This window comes from Capra hircus, chromosome 11, assembly GCF_001704415.2.
Source record: "Capra hircus breed San Clemente chromosome 11, ASM170441v1, whole genome shotgun sequence".
NCBI lineage: Eukaryota > Metazoa > Chordata > Mammalia > Artiodactyla > Bovidae > Capra > Capra hircus.
The window spans coordinates 95376133-95399235 of NC_030818.1; the positions used below are offsets into that span (position 1 = coordinate 95376133).

At 51.3% G+C, this 23103-nt stretch overlaps 2 protein-coding genes across 5 annotated transcripts in view; one reads left to right on the top strand and one right to left on the bottom strand.

Annotated features, from left to right (window-relative positions):
• ARPC5L (actin related protein 2/3 complex subunit 5 like) lies at positions 249–7576 on the top strand. The gene is made up of 4 exons (XM_018055757.1): positions 249–538; positions 4658–4730; positions 5689–5865; positions 7021–7576. Exons 1-4 carry the CDS (start codon positions 390–392, stop codon positions 7081–7083), a joined length of 462 nt encoding a protein of 153 aa, XP_017911246.1. The 5' UTR covers positions 249–389; the 3' UTR covers positions 7084–7576.
• Positions 8445–23103, bottom strand: part of GOLGA1 (golgin A1) — a 47755-nt gene continuing 33096 nt past the window's right edge. For 3 of the 4 annotated variants that reach the window (XM_018055759.1, XM_018055758.1, XM_005687130.3), the window contains exons 14-23: positions 22732–22881; positions 22106–22201; positions 17634–17723; positions 16598–16700; positions 16334–16494; positions 15809–15955; positions 12464–12523; positions 11767–11937; positions 11136–11222; positions 8445–10684 (exon numbers count right to left, since the gene is read on the bottom strand). In XM_018055759.1, coding sequence (XP_017911248.1) covers positions 10604–10684; positions 11136–11222; positions 11767–11937; positions 12464–12523; positions 15809–15955; positions 16334–16494; positions 16598–16700; positions 17634–17723; positions 22106–22201; positions 22732–22881 — 1146 coding nt within the window. In that variant the 3' untranslated portion in view covers positions 8445–10603. The remainder of the gene's footprint in view (positions 10685–11135; positions 11223–11766; positions 11938–12463; positions 12524–15808; positions 15956–16333; positions 16495–16597; positions 16701–17633; positions 17724–22105; positions 22202–22731; positions 22882–23103) is intronic. The other variant, XM_018055760.1, reaches the window with a different exon arrangement.

The window sequence follows — 23103 nt, forward strand, 5'->3', positions numbered from 1 at the left end:
GGGCCAGGGGTTCCCCGGGTGCAGGAGGGAAGCCGAAGAGCGCAGCTGTGGCATCTAGGTGCTGGGCCTGCGGAGGACTGGCCGCCGCTTCTCAGAAGGGGAAACTGAGATTCCATGAAGATTACTAGCTCCGCGGTGGTCCACAGGTTAGCCTTCCAGGTCCGTCTCTCAGTGCTTCCCGAAGCGACGCACCCCACCCTTCCCTCCCACCAGCACTTCCGGTTCCGGCGAGAACAGGAAGTGGGCGGGCGGCAGCGGCTGCGCGCGGAGGAGGTGGAGGAGGTGCCGGGCTGCCGCTTCCCGCCCCCGAGCCGGAGCCGGTTCTGAGCGGAGTAGAGTGGAGGTCCGCGCCCGAGTATAGCCGGTTCAGCGGGCGCTGAGTCCCCGCCATGGCCCGGAACACGCTGTCCTCGCGCTTCCGTCGGGTGGACATCGATGAATTTGATGAGAACAAATTCGTGGACGAGCAGGAGGAGGCGGCGGCGGCGGCGGGCGAGCCAGGCCCGGACCCTAGCGAGGTGGACGGGCTCCTGCGGCAATATCCTTCCCCCGCGCGGCGGCCCGGGCTTCCCTGTGGCCCGGCCTTCCTACTTAACTCATCCCTGGCTCTGGCCCCTCAGGCCGGCCTCTCCGCTCCTCTCATCCCCGGACCCCCCAGGTCAGTCTCCCAACTCCCTTCTGATCTGGCTCTCCTCGGGCAGGCATCCTCAGTTCCCTTTCAGGAACTCCCTACTCCCCTTGTCCTGGTCTCGGGCCCCCTTGTCCTGGTCCCGGGCCCCTGGACCCTCCCTCAGCAGTGCGGCCCCACGCGGCTTCTGGATCCTGGTGGGCTGGCTGGCTCGGCGGCCCCAAGAGCATCCCGGACGGACCTCCAGCCCCGCAGGCCCTTCACTGCCCCGGGAGGCCTCTCCTCTTTTCCTCCCTCCGTCCCCTCAGGCTGGCGCTTGCCTGGGCTCCCGATCACTCCATCTCTCTCATGCAGGAAACGGGGCCTTACTCGGGCTTGATCGGCGGGAGGGGCCAAGGTGAGCCACCGCTGAGTAATTGAGCAGCCAGGGCGGCTCCCAGGCACAGTCCTTTCGGGCTGGATTGAGCACCACTTGAAAATAGGTGGTAGATGGCAGTTCTTGGGAAGAAAGGACCCAAGGGGGAGCGAAGGCTGCAGCCTTAGTCCAGCCCTGAGGTCTGAGATTTCACCTCGCACCTCAGAATCGTTCTGACCCTTCAGCTTAATGCCACTCTTCCTCACCTGTTCTTAGTTTCCTGTGACCATTGGGTTTCGGACCTCAGTGGTCTCAGTCACGTTCAACAAGTGAGTTTTGGCTCCCTCCCCCCGATAGCCTTCTTGTGCAGGAAGCAGTGGAAAAAAACGAGTTGTTTAGAGCTAAGAAAAACCAAGCAGCATAAAGTGAGATGTAAAAGTAGAGCCCCACGATTGAAAATGACTGTTTTGTGGTCACAGAAAACAAGCATTTAGAAAACAAGATTAAAAATAGAGGTGGTTGTCACAGCCTGCTTGGTCCTGTAGCACTTTGAGCACAGGAAACTGACTTATTCTCACAGGAAGGATTTTTCTTTATTCAAATGGTGTTACAGGAAGTGCCTCCACCTCCCCCTTACTGGCCAGGACAGGGTTGGAGGCTCAGGCTGTGCTGTATATAAATCAGGTTCTGGGTGTTTTATCAGTTGACTCAGCTTGGGAAGTCGAACCCATTCACTGCCTTTGGGAGGAGTCCTGCAGTGTTCCTCCAATGTGCCTTTGAAACAAATATCTTCAGCTTTTCTGTTTGAACAGAAATGTATTTTCAAAGGTGGGGATTCGAGCTTGTTATTTCCTGCCCCGTCAGGATCACCACGCTTTTTCCCCATTGGTGAAGTGGGGTCATGAGAACGGCCCCCATGAGGGAAGGTTGATTCTGCAGTGTGGTGTAGAACCCGGCTCATGGGCAGTTATTGGCAAAAAGACTCCAGCATCAGACCTGTGGCCCAGATCATCCACTGAAGGGGAGCGCGGGGTCTGGTGGTCTGCTGTCTTGGTCCCAGTGCTGCAGGGACTTGTTGAAGGTCACCTCTTGGTACGCTCCTGACATGATAGGTTCCTTGAGGCTGCTTGGAAGCCTAGGCTTAGCACACCGGGATGGTACTTTCTCCACTAATGGCAGTGTCAGAAACCTTGTTACCATGGAGCGTGTACCTTTTGGGATTTGGGAAAGAGAGGTTAGCAAATGAGAACTGAGCAGGGCCCAGGAAGGGAGGAGGAAGGAGCTAATATTTGCTGAGTCCCTACCGTGTGCCAGGTATTGGATTTAGATTAGATTATTGAACTGTGGAGCAGGCTTCTAGGAGTCTTGGAACAGAGGTGGGGGGAGTAGGGATAGGGGTTGGTTGATTGGAGTGGGAGAATGTAGGGAGTAGGCCCATCCTAGTTCTGTTACAGGGAAGCTAGTCATGGATGAAATAGAGCATGGGCTGTGCACCCACACAGACCCAACTCAGTCATGCTATAGCTGTGTGACTTTGAGTACGTCAGTTACCCTCTCTGAACCTTGGTAGCCTCCTTTGTTAAAAGGAGAACCAAGCTGGGCTTACAGGTTCCATGGGAGCGTTACTGGATAGCATCCCAGAAGGCTTCAGAATGGTACTGGACCCACAGCAAGCATCCTGGGCATGCCAGTTGGGTCTGGGGGGGGAGTGGCTGCAGAGGGTTGTCGAAACAGCTTGACTTTGGACTCAGGCATGCTTGGGTTTGAAGGCCATCTGGACAGCTTAGCTTTGTGACTTTGAGCAGGTCATTTTCCTTCTCTGAGCCTTAGATTCATTGCCTTTAAAATCAGAATAATGATTCTTGTCACAAAAAACTGTTAGCAGTAATGAGATGACATGTGAAAACACCTGGGTACATATCTGAGACTTGGTTCCTTTTCTTCCTGCTGAGACACCTTCTGGTCCTCTGAAGTGAGGATCTGTCCAGAGCAGAGTTTTGAGTGATTGTGCAGTCTCCTCCCCCTGAGGAAATTTGTCCATGTTTGGAGATACTTTGATTGTCAGTTTGGTATGTGGTGGGGTGTGCGACTAGAATCTAGTCCGTGGAGGCCAGAGGTGCTGCTCAATATTGTAAGATGCACAGGACAGACCCCACATCAGTCATCTGGTCTAAAATGTCATTAGTGCTGTGGTTGAGAAACCCTGATCTAGAGGAGACCTGGAGCTGGGCACCGTTCCCCAGCTTCCACAGCTGGTTTTCTGGAAGGGCCTAAAGCTGTCCTAGACAGAGGCCAGCTTGATAGATGGTTTGCTCCTCCCTGCTCCCTAGTTGCCTCAGCTCCTGAAGGCCCCTACCTTTCAACGCTGCAGTGAATGATAGGCAGAGGGATGCTGCAGAGATGGACGCCAGGGCCATGGGTCTTTTTGCCTCTGTGGACTGGTTACCCTACCCTTACCTATTCATCTTCTGAAGTACTGTTTCCCAGCCATGCTTGGTTAGTGGAGAGTGCCAGTTGCACTCCTCTGAAGCTTACTGGGACTCTGCTTACTGCTCTGGGATGCCAAATTCACAAAGAGTTCTGAGGTAGAAGTTTTATCAGTGACTGATAATCAGACTGGCCCGCACCTGGCTGGGAGAAAGGATTCCAAAGCTGACAGGTACAGGGTGTGAGAGAGTGGACCACAGCCCCGCAGGGTGCTAGGGGGCTCCACCTTGGGGGTGTGGGCCCAACTCACTCAAGATGGAGGCCACAGGGGGGCAGACCGGGCACTCGGCTCTGCTCGGGAGGTTCTGGCTGTTCACACGTGGGTATCGCTGCATGAACAGGAGTAGAGACCCGATTGGGCAGAAGCCACCTCTTGTTCTATTTTTGAAGCTTTTTGGCTGAAGCTGATGTTTCGGATGAGGAAATGAAAGTCAGCTGATGTAATGCAGTTTAAAATAGGTGTCACCTTTAGGGACCTAACCCAGATTGTAATTTTCTTTTGCGTGCTGGATATTCAGAGCTCAGCAAAGAGTGTGTCAGGACTCCAGCTAAGGTTTGGGGAACAGGGAGGGGAAGCTTGGTTCGTTTCCTTGGCAGACGGTTCTTTGAGATTGTTAAATTTCCCTCTGTTGGGACCGCACTGACTTGGGTAGGTTTTGGAAGATAAAAGTTTTAGCACATCTTAATTTCTTTAATAGTTTAACACACTGGATTAAGAATTAGGGACCTCCATCTGTGCCTTCGTTCTTCCCTTTGGAGAATGAGAAGATGAAAATGATAACCTCACACAGTGGTCATGAGGGTCTAGCAGGGCAGATACGGGGCCCGGTGCCAAGTAGGTGTCAACCAGCTTTGTCAGATATTGCTGCAAGTCACCCTGCTGGGGCAGCAACTTCATTCCTCCTCCTGGGAGGGAGCGAGTCCATGTCCAAACTTGCTTTGAAGGGGAAGGTTAGGGGCCGCAGAAGGAGAGGCTTGGCAGAGGTGCCCCTCCCGCCCTCCGTGTGGCTCAGGAGAGCTATAGACTGCCCTCTAAACAGGTGGTACCCACGGGGAAGCCACAGTGGGTGGGGGCTGGATGTGGATAAGATGGCACTTGTCACTACTCCCTTGAGCTCTTCCTGAAATGAGTTTGTTAAGAAAAGCGCGGACACGCTGAGGCGAGTTGTCCTTAACCGCCAGTGCACAGGGGACATGCTTCGGGCGTTTCACGCAGCCTTGCGGAACTCTCCCGTCAACACCAAGAATCAAGCCGTGAAGGTAAAGGGGGTCGAGCTGCTGGGCGGTGTTGGGACCAGGGCATGAGCTTCCCGGGGCTCTGGACAGCAGGTGTCTCATCTCTTCATCAGTGGACCTCTACCAGGGAAGCGAGCTGGCTCCGGGCAGTGTTTCCTCAGAAGCTGCCTGGCGCCCCTGACACCAAAGCTGTCAGTGTTTGTAGTAAACACTCCCCAAAGAAACGTTCATTCCTCCCCAAGGCCTCATGGGGTGAGAAGTCAGCCCAGCCCTTCCTGATGAACAAAGTTATAAATTAGCTTGCCTCATGGGACTTAGTGGTTATGCTTTTATAAGCTATTGAATAGGCTTTATTTGCATAAGGATTTTCAGTGCTTTTATGATTTCTGCCTCTTAAAAACTAGGTGAGATGAGACACTTGGGCAGACCGCATCGGTTAGGCTGCCTAAAATCTCATCAGTGAGGCTATCTAAAATTTGGTCCGGGAAAGGGGTCTCTTTAGAGCTGGGGTTTTTTCTGTGTTGTGATGGTATCTTGATTTAATCAATGACTGCACCTCTCAAAAGTGGAGGGGAGTGGCCCCTTTGTTCCACTGGGAATGAGCACAGAAGGTACAGCCAAGGAAACTTGCTTTTTGCTATGTGGGGGGTTTGTTGTTTGTTTTTTAAATATGGGAGTTGAGTTTAAGGCCTTGCTGGCATCATCAGAAATAGTGATTCTTTTCCCCAGTAAACTGCTTATTTCCCCTCAGATAAGTGGAATAAATCATTGGCTTTGAATACTTTGGGATACTTTGAAACTTAATAAAAAAAAAATTTCACTATATATATATATTTTTAAGCGTTGCAAATGAATTAGAAATTGGGCAGTGTTCCTAATGAGTTCTGACTACTTGGTTTGCTGTTTCAGAGCCTGCAGTGCGGGACGTGGGTACGCCTGGGCCATGGCTCTAGACCCCATTCCCTCTCTCTTTCCCCTGTAGGAGCGGGCCCAGGGCGTGGTGCTGAAAGTGCTTACAAACTTTAAGAGCAGTGAAATCGAGCAGGCTGTGCAGTCACTGGACAGAAATGGCATTGACTTGCTAATGAAGTACATTTATAAAGGGTTTGAGAAGCCCACAGAGAATAGCAGCGCAGTGTTACTCCAGTGGCATGAAAAGGTACGTGAACACATTGCCCGCTGGCTCACCCCAGCCCAGGGTTCAGATCAACAGGCCAGGCAGTCCCAAACACAGACAGGATGGACTGATAGGCCGTTGAGAATGAGGGCCACGCCTCAAGCAACTTGGAACATCTGAGCACTTTCCTCTCCCAAGGAAGCACTGGTAGGGGTCCACCATCTCTGGTCATTGCCATTGCTTTAGCTGCGAGTTTGTGCCGGGGAGGCCTTGGGGCCTGTAACTTGGCTGGTGAGGTTCAGGCAGGCTTGCTGGTGGCAGGGCTTTGACATACTTTCTTTGGGCTGGCGGAGGTGGTGATCCTGGGCCTTAGATGCAGGCTGAGCCCTCCGGTTAGCTCTGAGGGCTTCCTGCTCCAGCCTCACCTCACCAGGCCACACAGAAACAGTGGTAGATACCTTGGCAGTCTCTTAATAGGACCGTCATCCTCCTCAAGCTGGAAAAGCTGGGCCTGTCCTTTGCTTGTTTTAGTACAAGGTGTTGGGGGCGGGGGGTGGAGGGAAGGCCACCTCTTGTCAAGCCAGTGTCCTTCATGAAAGGCTCTGCCGAGTACTAAGGGAGTGGCCCTTAACTGAGGGGTCAGTCACATGGCCAGCCTCAGGCCTGGGCTGAATTGTGGCCTTTGGTCCTGCTGGTGGGTGTTCTGCCTGCCCTGCCAGAAGGTGAGCTCCTGGGCTTCGTAATGGAGGTGGCCATGGTGCTTAGGAGCTGAGCAAAGCCCTTGGAGTCGTCTGGGGGGCCACGCTCTCTGGTCCCTTCATGGCAGCCGGATGCATGAGCCTGTGGACATTTCCACTGCAGTGGGCTAGTGTCTGTTTTAGGGCCTAGGGCTGTTTCTGGATACAGTGAGCTTGTCAAAGGGAAACTGGGGGGCTCTGTGAGCTTGGTGACAGTGTTGCAAGCCCAGTTCTCCTGCCTTAAAGAGCCAACAGCTTTTGGGGACCCTTTGTTCCAGGAAAGGGCTCGATCCGTCGAATGCAGGCCCTGTTGACACCTCTTCTGTGCTCTCGCAGGAATGCTTTTTCAGAAGATCTGTGACATGGTCAGGAGTGTAGTCCTGTCTCCCCTGGCAAGAAGCTAGGAGCCCCTTGGCCAGCCAGGTCTCAATTGACACCTTTTCTTTTGCTGCCCCTACAGGCATTAGCAGTAGGAGGACTAGGCTCCATTATAAGAGTTCTTACAGCAAGAAAGACTGTTTAAAAAAAACAGAGACACTCATGTTACCTCGAGAAGAATTTTGGATGCACAGGCTGTCGAAGAAGGGATTGACAATGGGCCGCCTGTCTCGGAACTCCCAAGTCAACTATTTCACGACCTGCATCCGCTGAAGTGTTTTATTTTCAAGGTGGAGGGAGAGATCGTCTTACTGTTTTCATAAATCCTTTGCAGGATCTGATAGTCTATGCCTTTGTCCACGAGTAACGCAGAACTGACATTGTGACTCTACCAGAGTGGCTGGCCCGCCTTGGTCCGGGGTACCTGTGTGCACTGCCTGTTTAAAAGGAGGGAGGGGTGGTTTGGGCAGGTGCAGATCCAAGGGCTGCAGTAAAAGGGAGAGCTAGGTTTTTTTTTTTGAAGCGGAAACCCCCGAGGGTTTGTACAGATACCCCGACCTCCCAGAGAAGGCGGGCTCTCTTGGGTTCATTGTAAAGTGCCTGCTGCATCAATAAAGCTCTTGGCTTATTAGTATATACTCTGCCGTGTGTTTCATGTGTATAAAAGGAACGGGAAATAAATGGGATGGTCATGGATGAGAGGTGGCCTGTTCTGGAAACCGGACGTGGAGGGGTAGACAGACAAAACTCCCTGCAGAGCTGCCCGGGAGCGAGCGTGGTGGTCTCACTCTGGCTGCAGCGGTCCCTCAAGCCTGGGCCACAGTGCTGCTGGCTGCTACACAGACATGTTTTGCTGAATAACTGTTGTTTTTACTCCTCTGATTTGTATGTAGTTTTGGAGCTTATTTAATAAAGTCTTCAGTTTGTGTGATTGCACTTGGGAGTCCTGGGAGTGGGCTCAGGTGTGCCCATCACCCCCTCCGGACACTGGGCTTGGCTGTTCGCCAGGAAGACTGTGATGCTGAGGGGTTTTCTTTACAGGAGGAAGAGACAAACAGGTAGGAACAAGCCTGTACACAGACAAGGCACATTTTGTTCCCTGTAACCGCTGACAGTGGGCCTGTCTGAAGAGCAGATGCTTTTGTTTCCTTTTTAGCACATGGAGCTGTAGTCTGCATTCTGTTATGGGTTAGGACCCCATTCGTATTCCTGAAGCTCTTCCCAGTCATGCGGGCCTTGGAGATGGATGTTGACCAAAGTGACAATCCTCCCAACTCCTCTGCAGAACCCCCATGCTTCCTGGGAGGTAGGACTAGGCTGCTGGCTTCATTAAATTACAAATATATTTACTCACCCAAACCTAACCTGGGAAGGTTCTTTCTGAAAGACAAATGCTCTGAGGTCCTTGAAGCTAGCCTTGAAGTTTTCAAGTAAGACACAATGTACTAAATTTAACAAGTCAAAAAGGAGATGCTGACACACCAACCGATGACAAGTAAAATGCACTGCATCTGGGTTGAAGGGCTTTAATCAAAAGTGTATTGCACCACAAATGAATTTTCTACAGCAGTTTTAGATAATACGATCCCTATTTACAACATGGAGGGTGAGATCAAGATCCGATGCTCATATAAAGGGCTCTATGTACTGTCTAGCACAGAATGTTCTATACAAGTGAAAGTGCATTAAATCACTTAAGAGTATTTACTCCACTCTTCCTCTTAAAGCTGAAGGAAATTCAACATGCAGGAGGAAAGCCTAGTCAGAACGAATCCTCCCTGTGCAAGTACAGACCAAATAGGGGGCCCCACAACTGTGTCTAAAACTGCTGGCAGGTGGGGGGTGGGGGGGGCGGCGAGACCAGCTCAAGGGCTGGAGAGGCCACAGAAGAGTTGGTGGGGGCTCCCACGGCTGTGCTGGGATCGCCTCTGGCAAGCCCTAACTACCCAATTTAAGGAATTCTTTAGCTGGAAGAGCTACTTCCTACTTGTCAAAATGATGGAACAGAAGGGACTCCTGGTTTGTGTCCCCACCAGATAACGGGAAACGGCCTCCTAGGCACGGGTCGCATCTGCCAGGGGAGCTGCAGGAGGAGGCAGGTAACAAGCGTCACTGGGCAGCAGAGTCCGAGCTGGGTGTGGGTAATGCTGCCCTTGCCTGGTACTTTGAGGGCCATGGAACTGTCTTTCGTTAACTGCATATCCTTGCTTTCCTGTGAGATATATTTTATATATATTTTAGCCCTAAACATAATTGAGAAACCTAACATCATTGGGTAACTGATGATAAATCTAGGAGCTCCAGTTATTAACTCAGTTTTTTATTTAACCAATAAAACTTTCATCAAACTATAAATATACAGTTTCCCTTTAGATCTGAAAGTGTGCCTTATCCAAGGCAAGTATTTCCCTTTTCTTTAATGATGATGAATACGAGTTTTCATCAGTCACTTCCAGAGCCATCTGCGTGTCGTCAAGTACTGCAGCCAGGCAGGGGCCACCTGGACGCCACACGTGAATGTAGTGTCATCTTAAATATCCAGGGTGGGGGGGATGCGGTGATGGGGAGATGGTGGCTCCACTTACAGGGCAGTCCACCTCCACCATTTTGGTCAAGGCTGGGGAGAGGAAAGGAGCAGCTGCGGCTTCCTTTGAATACAGCAGACTGTCCTCAGCAGTAGAAAACATTGATTAGCATTTGCTCAGTGTTATAACAACAGAATTAAGATCTAAGCAAGTGAAACACCACCACTGCTTCAGAGGGAGGCAGATTGGGACAAGGATCCCAATCTTAGAAATCATTTCCTCTTGATGCTCTGATTTTCCTTTAAGAACACAAGTTAAATGGATTTTGTAATACAGAAGACATGTTTATAATAGTGAGGAACTTTAGCTATAAAAAATAGTTTAAAATGGTTTACCAGCAACCTATTCACCACAAGTACATTCGTTAAAAAGGCAATTGAGTGTATTTGGTACTAAGAATCTTTTTACACATCTGCTAGTTTTCTTCAGTAAAATGAGATACTGTCAGAAAGGTGCACATATTCATTAATCCACACTGGCCCGAGAGTACCTTAGAGATGGACACATCTGAAGTTCCAGGATGTTTGAGTAGCAAGGTGCAATAACGTTTCCTTGGGTGGAAGTGTTTAAAAGCCTCTTCTAACTCACCTGAACCCAAACATACGAACAGGGAAAGGGAGTTGAAAAAAGCCAGCCTCACTGAGTTGGCTCTTTGTGGCAGAAGCAGGTGGGTCTGCCCTGCTGGGCACCATGTCGAAGGCCTGTCTGTCCAGCGTCATCACCACATGATGGATTGGCTGCCTCCTCTCTGACACAGGCTGAGGGCTTCAGCTTTAAGTGCTAACGTTGAAAGAGGATTCAGGTGCAGGTGGGTGCTGGCCAGAGCTGGGATTTTAGCAGCACTGTGGCAAAGTGGGTTGTGCCAGGGCTCTCCGGAAAGCAGGATGTCAGTATCAGCGACCTCCTGAGATTCGTATCAGTCTGTAGGAGTGGGCCTTAAGTCTTGTAAACAATGTTCAGACGCTTGTACAAAATACTGCAGTTACAGTGATTAAAAACCCACTAGGACTGGGGTGTGTCAGTGTTCTTTTCACAGAAAAAGTGTCAGCCCTTGGAGCCCCCATCCCTGGGTAGTGCCACCTAGGACCACGGTGTCCGAGGGTTGGAGATGGACGGCCGGATGCTGCCCTTGGGAGCTGGCTTGGACCCAAACCACGACATCTGTGTTTGAAACAAAAAAGGCTCCTGAGATGAGGAGCCAGGACTGGGTGCAGGAGGAGCTGAAAGAGGCCCCCTCCCATCCTGCCCTTCTGGCCCCTCCTGCCCTCCACGCATCCTGACTCTGGCTGGGAGCAGCTCAGTGTTTTCTATTACAGCTTTTATGCAGGTACTTTATGAGTATTTTTTTACTTTTTTAAAAAGTCTGGGTGCCAACCAGACCTGGGAATGTTGATGAAGTGATACCAATGAAAGTGCTGTCACAGGCCTGTTAGTCAAATATAGCAGAGACCTGTGGGCACAGAGCGGGTTCTCAGTCAACACTGCCCCAGTCAAGTTCATCATCCAGAGGCACCTTCCAAGGTAACAAGGCAGCCGTGCACTGCTCCCATCTGCCAGGGCTGGGATGACTGACTAGTTTTTGGAAGGCAGACAGCAGACCAGGAAACCCTACCTTATACTCCAGGGTTTCTTTGAGCATGTTCTCCTCCTCTTGTGAAAAGTTGAGCAACACTGACACAGCTTTTATAAGATGAAAAGCCTGAAACAAATCAGTTTGGCTGCCATGGGCCTCAGTGGGAGTTAGCAGGCGGCCAGCAGCCAACTGGCAGCCATCTCCCGGTCCTGCTCCTCTGGGCACTCCCAGCTTGGTCAGCAAGGACCACGCAGAGGGTGGAGGTGGGCATTCTGAGGGCTGCTGGCTCTTCTCCCCTCCCTCTTACTCGGGGACTGGCAAGATCACCAGCACAGCCACAGCAGCTCCCTGCTCTTCGGCAGGAGGCAGGACCGCTGGGCAGAGGCAGCACCGCTGGGCAGAGGCAGCTCCCTGGACTCTGGCCTCAGCATCCAACCCACATCTCCTCCCAGGAGCCAGCTCCCTACTTGGAGTCCCCTGCGGGCTGCTCAATCAGCGGGTCAATGCCAGCTGGAGACATGACTAAGTGTCCATACTTGTGGTCAAAGTGGCTCGTGGAAGAGGAAGAAAGAAATGGAACTGGTGGGAAGCCAGGTGAAGCCCGGACAATGAACCAGGCAGGCCTGGGGGTGGAACTCAGTACCCAAAGGGCAATTCAAAAGCCCTTTACCTCAGATTCGCGACAAGACATGAATTTTAAAACCACGTGTTTGAGGTACTCGAAGTTGATCTCGCGAGCGTCAGTCAGGTCAGCATTATTCGTGACTGAAGGTGCCATGTTTGACATCTCAGGCCCAGGCTTCTCTCGGACTTCAAAAAGCTCATTATCAGGTCTGATTTTCTGAAAAAACGAAAGATGCTACATTGAGCCCTTCAAGACAGGTCTGAAAATGACATGGGAAAGTCACCCGGCCTAGGCTGTCATCACCGGAAGCTCTTTGCCACACGCTGCACATAGCAGGGTGACGAGGGCTCAGCTGGGAAGGAAGCGCCAGCACTTGAGAAGGTAGGGTGCTGGCTGGGAGGAGGCACGAGGCCCATGGGGAAGTCCAGCCATTTCCTTTATCTGGCTCAGGACTCGTCTCCTGGGGCGGTGAGCACCCGACCTGGCCTTGCACACGCATGTGTGCTGCACACGCCACCTCACTGACCTCACTGGCTCACAGAAGGAAGGCTTGTGCCAGGGCTCACAGAGCCACTTTCCAGAAGCACGGTCAAGCTGGCAGGACCACTGTCCCGCCAGCCCACATCTGGCTTCCCAGAGGTCTGTGGTTCCAGGCAGGAAGGGAGCACCCTCAGGCAGCGAGGGCCCTGGGGAGGACCACGCAGCCAGCAGGGCTCGGGCGGCGGGGAGCAGGGCCACTCACCAGCTCCTTTTGCAGAGTCTTCTTGAGCTCCAGCATCCTTTGCTGCATCTGCTTTATGGTCTGTGATCAAAGTCCCACCCCAACAGAAAGCCATCCATTAAATGCACGTTCCACCATCTCTAAGGTGCCAAGGACCACAGCACAGACAGAAACCCCGTGGGTCCCCATACACCTGTCAGACGCCCCTGCCTCGTCTTCTGCGAGGCTCATGCTGACGACACACCTGCCGCCCCTCCCCCTCACCCGCTTCTGCTCTGCACACACGTGCTCTCTGGGCCCTGCCAGGGCCACCGCCCCAGCGCTGCCCCCACCATGGCCTGGGTCCTCAGGACTGCTTCAGGCACTTGCCCCTGTAGGTGGCAGAGCTCGAGATGCCTCTGCACAGTACGTTCTGTCCTTCAGAATTATATTTACGTGCTATCACCCCCAAGGAGGATACCTGGGCCAAAACTTAACAGGTCTCACCACTACCACTGATCTCCTGGAATACCCTAAGAATTCTCAATGCTGATCTGGAACAGTGTAAGAGATCATGGCTTTTTGGCATAACCCACCAACGTTGGGTTTTATAGCTTTCATTTATTTTCCTATTTTTGGTGAGTTTAATTATTAGTATTACAGGCCTTAAATATAATTTATTACACATTCCATTAATAACCAGAAAGGCTGAACTTTGTTTTCCAATTAAAACATTTACTGTATAAACAATACAGGGAAGAATTTTAAATAAAAATTTCTCTAAAACCTCACAACTCTAACATATCAAAGAGATTTTCCTGTGAACTTCTAGTCCATATCACCATTCTTGCACTGAATAGCTAGAACTCTGAATAGTATTTTGCATTTATCAGAGTTTCCACAGCTTTAGTTTTCCTCATAATAACTTTTAATGTGACAGTAATTCTAGGGGATGCCCCATGTTGTCTTATATCGCCAAATTTCCATTTTTTTTTTTGACCATACTGCCTGGTCTGTGGAATCTTAGTTCCCTGACCAGGGACTGAATCCACTGGCACGGCAGTGAAAGCGCCAAGTCCTAACCACTGGACTGCCAGGGAGTTCCCTGAGCTTCCATGTTCAAACAAAGCTGTAATAAGCTTCATTTTCTCAAGAGTGGTATGTCCACAGTCCTCTAGGGGAACAAGATGGCTGGGTTGGGGGATGTGAAAGCGCCTCCAGCTCCCGTGAAGCACGGTTCACTGCCTCCAACACCTCGCTGACAGAAGGGTGACATTCAGTTTCACTGTGTATTCTCTGGTTGACCATGAGGCTGGGCATTCCCCCAAAAGTACACTTGCTATTTTATGTTACTTGATTTTCTAGGTTTTTGACTCATTCATTAATTTACCCAACAAATACTGAGTCTCTACACTGGCCTAGAGACTGAGGAAACAGCAAAAAAAAAAAAAAAGGAAGAAAAAGGAAGAAAAAATGTCTGCCCTCTGGAGGGAAAAAGTTAACCAGCAAATCTACAGTATATCACAAGGTATAAGAGGCTGGAGAAAAAGAGGAAGATGGGGGGACAGGAGTTTTGGTGGGGAGGGCCGGCAGAACAGCAGGGGAAGCCTCACCGAGAAAATGACACCACAGAAGAGGCCAGGGGACTGGGGAGGGCCTTCCAGACAGCAGGCTCAGCAAGTGCAAGGGCCTGAAGGCGGGAGGGCGCTTGGGCTTCACAGAAAGGCAAGGCTGCTGCAGCGGGAGCGGAGGGTGCGGGGTGAAGGGCAGTAAGGAGCCAGACCACTCAGAGGGTGCGGGTGAAGGGCAGTAAGGAGCCAGACCACTGAGGCTTTGTGGCCACTGTAAGGACTTGGGCTTTTATGGGGACAGTGAGTCATCAGAGGGCTGGAAAAGACAAGTACAGGGGAACCAGTTAGAAGCCCACTCCTGTCCTCCAGGGAAGACAGGGTGGTCACTGGGTTGCAGTTGGCAGCAGGGGCGGGAGAAGAAGCAGCTCATTCCGCGTATAGTTTAAAAGGAGAGCCCGAGGGATTTTCTAATGATCTGGACGTTGGCTGTGAGAGAAACAAGGGGGTCAGGGATGGCTGCAAGGTTCTGGCCATTTCCTGAGATAGGAAAGATGGCAGCAGATGCTAGAAAGTGCGGTCAGTCTGAAGTCTGGCTCTGAATGTTTCCAGTTTCAGCTGCCTTTCAGACACTGACACAGAGAAATATGGTAGATACAGAAGTCTTGAGTTCATGGGTACTGTCTGGACTTGAAGCGGGGGTAAGGTGCCAGCAGCGCACAGGACGGGTGAGATCGCCAAGGATGCGAGTGTGATCTGGAGAAGCCGAGTGAGGACAGGGCCTGGGGACACACAGAGTGCGCGCCTGTATTTCCCCACAACAGATGAGTGGGTGTGGGGGAGGGGAAAGGCAAGACAGGGAGGGAGGGAGGGAGGGAGGGAGGCGGCGGTGGGGAAGAGAAAGAAGGAACACCTTTTCCCTTGTTAAAGAGCAACCACACAATTTGCAGGCAGAATTTCAGGCCAGAGCACTAACCAGGCCATACATTAACTTCACAGGACACAGTAAACCCAGGCTCAAATGAGCCCCTGCATTTACAGGTACAGAGGCCAGGCAGGGTGGGTAGAATCATGACATTTATTAAGCCTCTATCAAATACCAGAAAATTTACAGGAAACTAACAGTTTCATTTCATCACCCAATACCCGCCCCCTAAAACCCCCAAACCGCTTCAAGGCAAGCATCAGCGCTCTCATTTCACAGCTGGAGAAGAAGGTGCAGAGGCCAGGGGACTGGCTAGGACCGGCTGGTGAGGGCAGAGGGGGCAGGGACACCGAGGCCTCCTACTGCCCCAGCCCTGACACTCGGGATGCCACCTCAGGTCAGCGCTGGGAGAAGACTTGGGGAGTGTGAAACGAGAGGGCCATGCACGAGGCAAGCAAGCAGAGAAGAATCAGGAGGAAGCCCTTTTAATGGAAGAGGTAAGGCAATGGCACCCCACTCCAGTACTCTTGCCTGGAAAATCCATGGATGAAGGAGCCTGGTGGGCTGCAGTCCATGGGGTCATTAAGAGTCAGACACGACTAAGCGACTTCACTTTCACTTTTCTCTTTCATGCATTGGAGAAGGAAATGGCAACCCACTCCAGTATTCTTGCCTGGAGAATCCCAGGGTCGGGGAAGCCTGGTGGGCTGCCGTCTATGGGGTCGCACAGAGTCGGACATGACTGAAGCGACTTAGCAGTAGCAGCAGCAGCAGCAAAGCCGCCCCCAAGAGGGGCCCGGGGCATCAGCACAAAGCCTGAAGAAGGGACTAGAGGGTTTTAGGCACAAAGACGGGAAAGGAGACATAAACAGCTGAGGTGGGGAGCATCCTCACCTTATTTTTCTCTAGAAGTTGCTGCTCCAAGTCCTGTTTTTCCTTCTGTAGCTGCCCCAGATCCATGGCTGCCCCCATCTCTCCGTTTGGTATTCCCTCCACAGCTGAAAGCTGGTACTCGGGGTCTTGCCCGGCCCTCGAGGTCACCTACAGGGTGGTGGCAGCACAGGTGATGGTCAAGCTAAGCCACCGACCTCACTGCAAAGGGGACGACTGACGTGTCCGCCAGGCACCCAGCAGGAACCAGACTGTGGAGATCCCCGCAGGGCCCTCTGGGGGGCAATCAACCTCCCACACAAGGAGCCGGCTGGGAAGGAGGGCTTTAGCACTTGAACGCAGACAGGTGTCGTCACATTAGATGGGCTCCTCAATGCTCACAAATCCCTCGTCAGGGAGGTACCCTCCTGTTGAAGAGGAACCCGAAGCTGCCCAGCGCCCCCCAGGCCTGCCCACTGCCTCCGCCCATTGGTGACATGCTGCCCCCCCCCACTGCCCCACACCCTGAGCAGCTTAGGCGGGACTCACATGGGGCTTGCTGGCTGACAGCACCAGGGGCCGCTCCTGGCCCGTCAGCTTCAGCAGGTCCTCCCCCGTGGCCGTGGCCTCCGCCTCCTCGGCCCTCAGGCCCTGCAGGGCCTCCAGCTCGCTCTGCAGCTGGCGTGTCTGCAGCAGCGCAGAGTCGTGACCTAGGCCAGGCACAGGAGCAGTGAGCACCCTGCCTGGGCCCCTCCAGGCTGGGGTCCCCAGCAAGAACAGGCGAGAAGGCTCAGCCAGGGGCAGGGGCCTCACCTTTCTTCAGCTGGAGAATCTCCTGCTCTTTCTGGAGAATCACTTCCATTTTCTCCTGCAGACTCTGCTCCTTCTCGCCCACCACGGCTGTCAGGTCAGCGGCCTTGGAGAGAAAACCCAACATGAGAGAAGGCTAGGAGTAGCAATCGTGTCTTTCTTAAAGGAGTCTCCACTTTTCCATTACCCAGGGTCCTCCATGAATCCCTCCCTGAAGGCCACAGCCTAGAACATTTCCCAAGCTAACCTCTGCACCTATTAACAGAAAAAAGCACAGGTCAGTTCTCTTCGGCAGGCACAGGGGCAACTGCCCCCATGGCTCCCTGCCTGCAGTGGGCCCACCACAGACATGGCCATTATGCCCAGCCTTCCCACAAGCTGTCACGATTGTAACTTCATGTCCTGCGTGCCTGTGACGTGCCCAGCATGGGATGCACACAACTTCACTGTTGTGGTATTCATTAAGGTGTGATTATCACAGGGTCTTTTCAGAGGCAACTCCAACAGACCTGTTAAGAACCTACCACAGCCTTAGAGCCAATTACCCAGACCTGGGGCCTGAGCCTGATCCTGTCCTCAGAAGACGGCTTCTTCCACTCATCTGGCTGAACGCTCAACTGTGGTCTCTGGGGCCTGCAGCCAGTGGGGCCCACCTCCTAGAATCAGAACCTGGGGGTGGACTTGCCTCCAGGTAACGTTTGTAACAGTAACCAACTATCAAAATTTTAAAAGGTTATCCCATGGGGTGAGAGTTTCTTTCCTTTTGTCTTTTCTTGGCCACACCACACAACATGTGGGATCCAGTTCCCTGACCAGCGGTCAAGCCCACGCCCCCCACACTGGAAGCACAGGGTCCTAACCACAGGACCACCAGGGAAGGCGGGAGGGTTTCTAACGGTTTCTCCTACCTTCCTAGAGACATCGGGAAACCAAGCAGCTGACAGCATCCCTAGACCTGTGTCCACCCCCTGCTCCGAAGAGACGGGAGGTAGATCAGTCCTGGCTGGGACTGACGGGGGTCGCATCCCACGGGGCCTACCTGCTGCTGCAGCTCTTCCCTCTGCTTCCGCACCTCCTCCAGGGCTTGAGCCATCGCCACACTCACGATTTCTCTTTGGCTCCATTCTTCCTACAATCCAGAAAACGGGTAGGAGATTTGAGTCCCAAAACCCAGTTCCCACTTTCTTTGCTGCACACATCACGTGACGCCCACAGAGAGGACTGTCTCACAGGAACAGACAAGCGTGTCTCCTGCTCCCGAGGTTCCCAGGCTACCTTCTGGCCTCACGGCCTTCCATTCCTCTGTGAGAATTGTCCCAGTGCACAGCCCACTAACCCCTCTGGGCACAGGCACACCGCTGAGGGCTGTCATCCCCTGAGCACGCCAGTCAGTACTCAGGCCAAAGGCTAGGGGACCCAGACTTGAAAAGCTGCTCTAATGAAATCAACACAGAACCAGATGACTCAGGCCCATGTGAACAGAGCAGCAGACTGGAACAATTTGATTACAGAAATGATAACAAGCAATTACTAAATTTTAATAGAGCAAACGTCAGATTCATCAAAATCATCCATAGTACAGGAAAGTAAACGGAGACTCTGAGAGGTCATGTAATTTGCATGAGGTCTGAGAGTGAGTAGGTGGCAGGGCCAGGTTTTAAGCCAGTGCCTGAGCTCAGAACCAAGCCTCTGGCTGCTACACTCTACCACCCAGGCCTTTCTACCTCAAGCAGGGCTGCTCCACTGGCCCTTCCCAGATCATGGCGCCTCTTTCCTGACAAACACATCAGTCCTCTTCCCTGACATGATGCTGGGCTCACTGATCAACCCCCAGATGAATAATAATATGACTTCTCAGGTGCCTGCACACGGGTCAGGAATGTCTGCTGTTTCTATCTACCCACAATCACCCCTTTTGGGGGTAAGAGCCTCATCACTGCTATTCCCCACTCCCACCCTGCAATTCCACATGGTTCTTGTAGGGCTGCCAATAATGATGCCCCCTGTTTTGTGGCTATAGGAATAAGCATGTTATTCAGGCCTGGTCAATCATAGTACCTCATCCCTGTGGCCAAATCAATTTGTCCAAGGGTGGCTCTGCCATCCAAGATGAACCAATCAAATCCTTTTTTATATCAAAATCCATTTTTAGTATGGTAAAGTTGAGCGGGACATGTCTTCATTACCCTGGGGTTGCTAAGTTGGAATGTTATCAGTGTGGAGTTGCTGAAGTGATGATGTCCTATCAACCATCATGGAGGAATGCAAGGACAAGCTGGGTGACTGACAGGGTAAGTCAGGTGAGGCAAGCAAGGAGGAGACCCGAGGCCGTGTTCTAGTCGGACAAGTCTTTCTGGTTCTGTGAACTACTCAGCTCCACCTGTGGAATCTCCTTTTCCAATTACACAAGCCAGGGGGTGAATGGAGGGAGATGTCAACCTCACGGCCTGTCCCTTCTGACTTCTACCGGGGAGCTGTCTGAATTGACTTTCCATGAGTCCACCTCTAGTAGAGAAGGAAAACTGGTGCTGGAACTCAAGAGGCTGACAATGGGACCTTGAACTAACCCAGACAATCCCCTGCATAGGAGAAGCTCTGCTGATACAGGAGAAAGAACAAGGGGTTTCAGGCTGAGCCGAGCTATGAGATCCTGGCCCTGCAGGCCCAGGTGCTGGGATGGGTGACAAGAACGTCCTATGTCTACAGGTGCCTTTTCTGGGGAAGTTCAGGAGAGACACTATGACTGACGCTGTCTTAAGGGACAGGAGGCGGGCTGTGAGCAAGAAAACAGCAAAGCGTGTCAGGGCAGGAAGCAGAGGCTCAAAGCACCTCCATGCCAGGAACTGCACCTGGCACTTTTCATCCACGGTCACGCTTTATCCTCACGGTATCATCCTCTTGAGGTCAAGGGTCAACACCTTCAGTGTGAAAAAAGGAAACTAGATTCCCTCAAGGGTCAGCTCGTGAGGGGCCAGGGTGGCACCCAGAACTGAATCTACGTGGTTCTAAAGTCTGTGCTAGTGCTACAGAAACACATATGACCCAGGAGCTGAGGCTGAGCTCAGGGCCACTGAGCAAGTCAGCAGGCCACCCACACGCACAGTTCTCTGCCCCTGGAAATGACTTTCCCAGAGGACTGCTCTGAAAAATATGGGTCCAAACAATACCAAAAAAAAAAGTGTGCACCTAAAAACAGTGTTTCAAAACACCTGAAGCAAAGATTGACAGAGGGAGAGAGAGAGACAAATCCATGGTCATAGCTGAAGATCCAGCACCCCTCTCAGTAAGTGATGAGACCCAGAGACAAACAAACAAACAAACAAAAGCAGAAGACCTACGGAAATCTGAACAATACTGTTGACCAATTTGACCTATCTCGCACTTACAGAATGCCCTCCCTAAGAGTGGACTATATATATTTTTTCAAGTGCATTCCGTTACTTACCAAGATAGACTATAGGTTGGGTCATAAAGTAAGTCTAAATAAATATCAAGCACTGAAATCATTCAGAACATTATCTGACCATAATGATATTAAGCCAGAAATCCAAGACATTGAGAAAATTCACCCAAACATTTGAAAATTAACCACGCTCCGAAAAAGCCTGTGTGTGCTGTTTTTCAGTTACTGCCTCAGCCCACACCCAACATTTCATATTCTGCTTTTAGATGCTGAACCTGGGATTCCGCAAACCATGTTTCTCCCTCCGGGTCCAGCTGGCTCCATATTCAGATACTGATACATACTCATCTCTGCCAGCAGGGGGAGCTCCAGGGAGACTGGAATGCAGGAGGAGGGAGGAAAAGACTGCTCCTTTTGGTCAGATAGCAGTTTCTGCGAGCAATGCAGCTTGGCCCTGGCAGCAAGTTCTTCCTGAAACAGCAGCTGCATCCACTCTGCAGTCTTCTGACACCTGCAGCTGAATTCATTCATGGCCCTACTGCCCGGCACACACACCAGCACCACTGCAGTACAGAGCCCCCTCTTCAGAAGTCTGACTGGCAAATCTGTGGAGCTCCTCTTAATTCCTAAATTTACTAATTCCAACTTCTTCACTTTCTTCTCTTAGTCCTACAGTTGGAAAGCTGAGTCCTACAGTTGCTACCTTTGTGATATCTTTTAACTGTTTCAGCGCTGGAGAAGAAACTACCTTAGAACATAAATTCTCACTCAAATATCTGGGGTGGTTCTTCTCTCCTAGCTGGGCCGTGAACAATGTGCTGTGCATCAGATCTTCTTCCTGGTCAAATACTTGCAATAAGCCCTGCTATCCATTCGTTCCTCCCTCTTTACCTTTTCTGTACATCTAGAATTTTCCTCCCAGTACTTCCTTTAGTGCAAGTCTGTTATCAACTAATTCTCTGTGTTTTGTTGCTTTTCTTTTTGTGCTACTACAATGCGGTGTCTGGGTATGGATTTGAAAACTTGTGCTGTTTGGATCTGTAAGAACTCTTATACCTGTCCCTGTGACTCGACAGCTTTCATCAGTCTGAAAAATTCTCACCCATCATCTCTTTAATGCTTCTCAGTTTTTTTCATTGCCTCTGAGCTTCCACTGACACATGATAAAACATCTCACAGTATCCTGTCTTTTATCATTTTTTCCCTGCATTTCATTCTGCCCTTTCTCCTGTTACTTACCTCTTTAGTTCCAATCTGCTGTTGAGCTCATTATTTGTTTTTTAGGAGCTTTACTTAAGTATAATTGACAATAATAAACTGCACATATTTAAAGTGTACAACTGATGAATTAAGATGAAACCAATACCAAAATAAACAGTGAAAATATCTATTCCTCCAGAAAGTTTCCTCAGGTCCTTTGGAAATCTACTGCATTTTTACTTTCAGCTATTGCACTTTTCAGTTTTGAAATTCTTATTTGATTCCTTTTCAAAACTACTGTCTTTTATAATAATTTCTGAATCCCTGCTAAAATGTTCACTTTTGCCTTTATATTCTTAAACAGAGCAAGCACAGTGATATACAAGCCTCCTCAAAGGTCCTCCTTCTTCTGTACTTGCCTCCTTTACAGAGCATTCCTCATACAGAGCCAGAGTAATCCTGTTAAAACTTCTCACGTTCCCTCGGCTTAAAACTTCCAATTGCCCCCTTGACAACCCCCTATCATCCACAAATGCTAGTTCCACTCCTTCTCTGCTCACAGTATGGAACTTTCCCTTGGCTACTCCAAACGCACACATAAAGACATGACACCTGGACTTCCCTCATGGTCCAGTGGTTAAGAATCTGCCTGCTAATGCAGGGGATGCGGGTTTGATCCCCGGTCTGGGAAGATTCCACACGCAGCACGGTGGCTGAACCCATGTGCTGCAACTACTGAGCCTGCACACCTAGAACCTGCGCTCTGCAGCAGGAGAGCTCATTGCAATGAGAGACTCTTGCACCGCAATGACAAGTAGCCATCACTCACTGCCCGCATGCAGCAACAGAGGCCCAGCACTGCTGAAATTAGACATGACGTTGTGAAAGTGACACAATTAGATAAATACCTTCAGCTTCTTTAGCTCAAGCTGGTGATGCTGTAAAGAACATTCACATTCATTCTTACTTTCTTTAAGGGCTGCATTTTCTTGCTCCAGCTTTCTCTGCAAATTGAGGAAAGTATACATAAAAGAAAAGGTCTTTACGCTATTTCCCCTGGGTGTAGGCCTCTTTGACATGTAACGTTTAAAACTGCCCCTTTCCCTTTTGTTGCCACTGCAGGGGTGGGACAGGAGGATAGGGTTTGGGATCAGAAAGGGAGAGTCACCTGACACTCTCCTCACAAGAACTAAGGCACTCGATTCTGAAGCCTATGGAACAAGGAGGGAGGCCAGGGAAAGGCGGAAGCCATTAGGGATGGGCAGTACACATTTTAGGAAGACAGGAAAGCAGCTGATGGGACTGGTCAGGAAGTCCACGTGCAGCTCAAGAAAAACCATCTGCTTGGGGTTTTCGTAAAAAGCAGTCTTTTTACAACCAGTCTCATGAGCAGGTGTGCTGTTAAAATAGAAAAACTCCTCTAAAAAGTGGTGCCCGAGTTCAGAGGCAGGCTGGTCTTCTTCCTGTCAAATGGCCTGGCAGCCTGGCTGCGCGTGAGCAGGGTGCTCCCAGCCCCTTTCCTTCCCTGGCTCACCAGCTCCCGCTCTGCGGCTGTCAGGTCGGCCACCCGCGCTCTCCCCAGGCCTGCGAGCTGGGCCTCCAGCGCGTGAATCTGCTCCGTGCGCTGCTGCTCCAGCGCGAGGGCCTGCTGCTGGGCGCGGCTGCTCTCTGTGTTCGCGGCGGCCTGAGGGGGCAGCAGAGGACAGCTACTCCTGGTGACACGGGCCCTACCCTGTCTTCCAAAGATGAGTGTCCCATAGAAACAACTCTCCTTTCTGACCTTCTCCAGCATGGGTGCTGCTGAGGTCCCCTGGCCTGCTCAGGAGCTGGGGCTAGGGGACAGCTCTGGGCACCAGTCCTAAGACACAGCCCTCCTTCACTCTACTCAGTGCTGCCCTCTGTGGCT

Bases quoted from the DNA above. Each gene is read 5' to 3' on its own strand.
- ARPC5L (XM_018055757.1), top strand. From the start codon at position 390: ATGGCCCGGAACACGCTGTCCTCGCGCTTCCGTCGGGTGGACATCGAT. The intron at 539-4,657 runs ATATCCTTCCCC...CCGCCAGTGCAC, and splicing joins GTGGACGGGCTCCTGCGGCA to AGGGGACATGCTTCGGGCGT. The intron at 5,866-7,020 runs GTACGTGAACAC...CTGCCCCTACAG, and splicing joins TACTCCAGTGGCATGAAAAG to GCATTAGCAGTAGGAGGACT.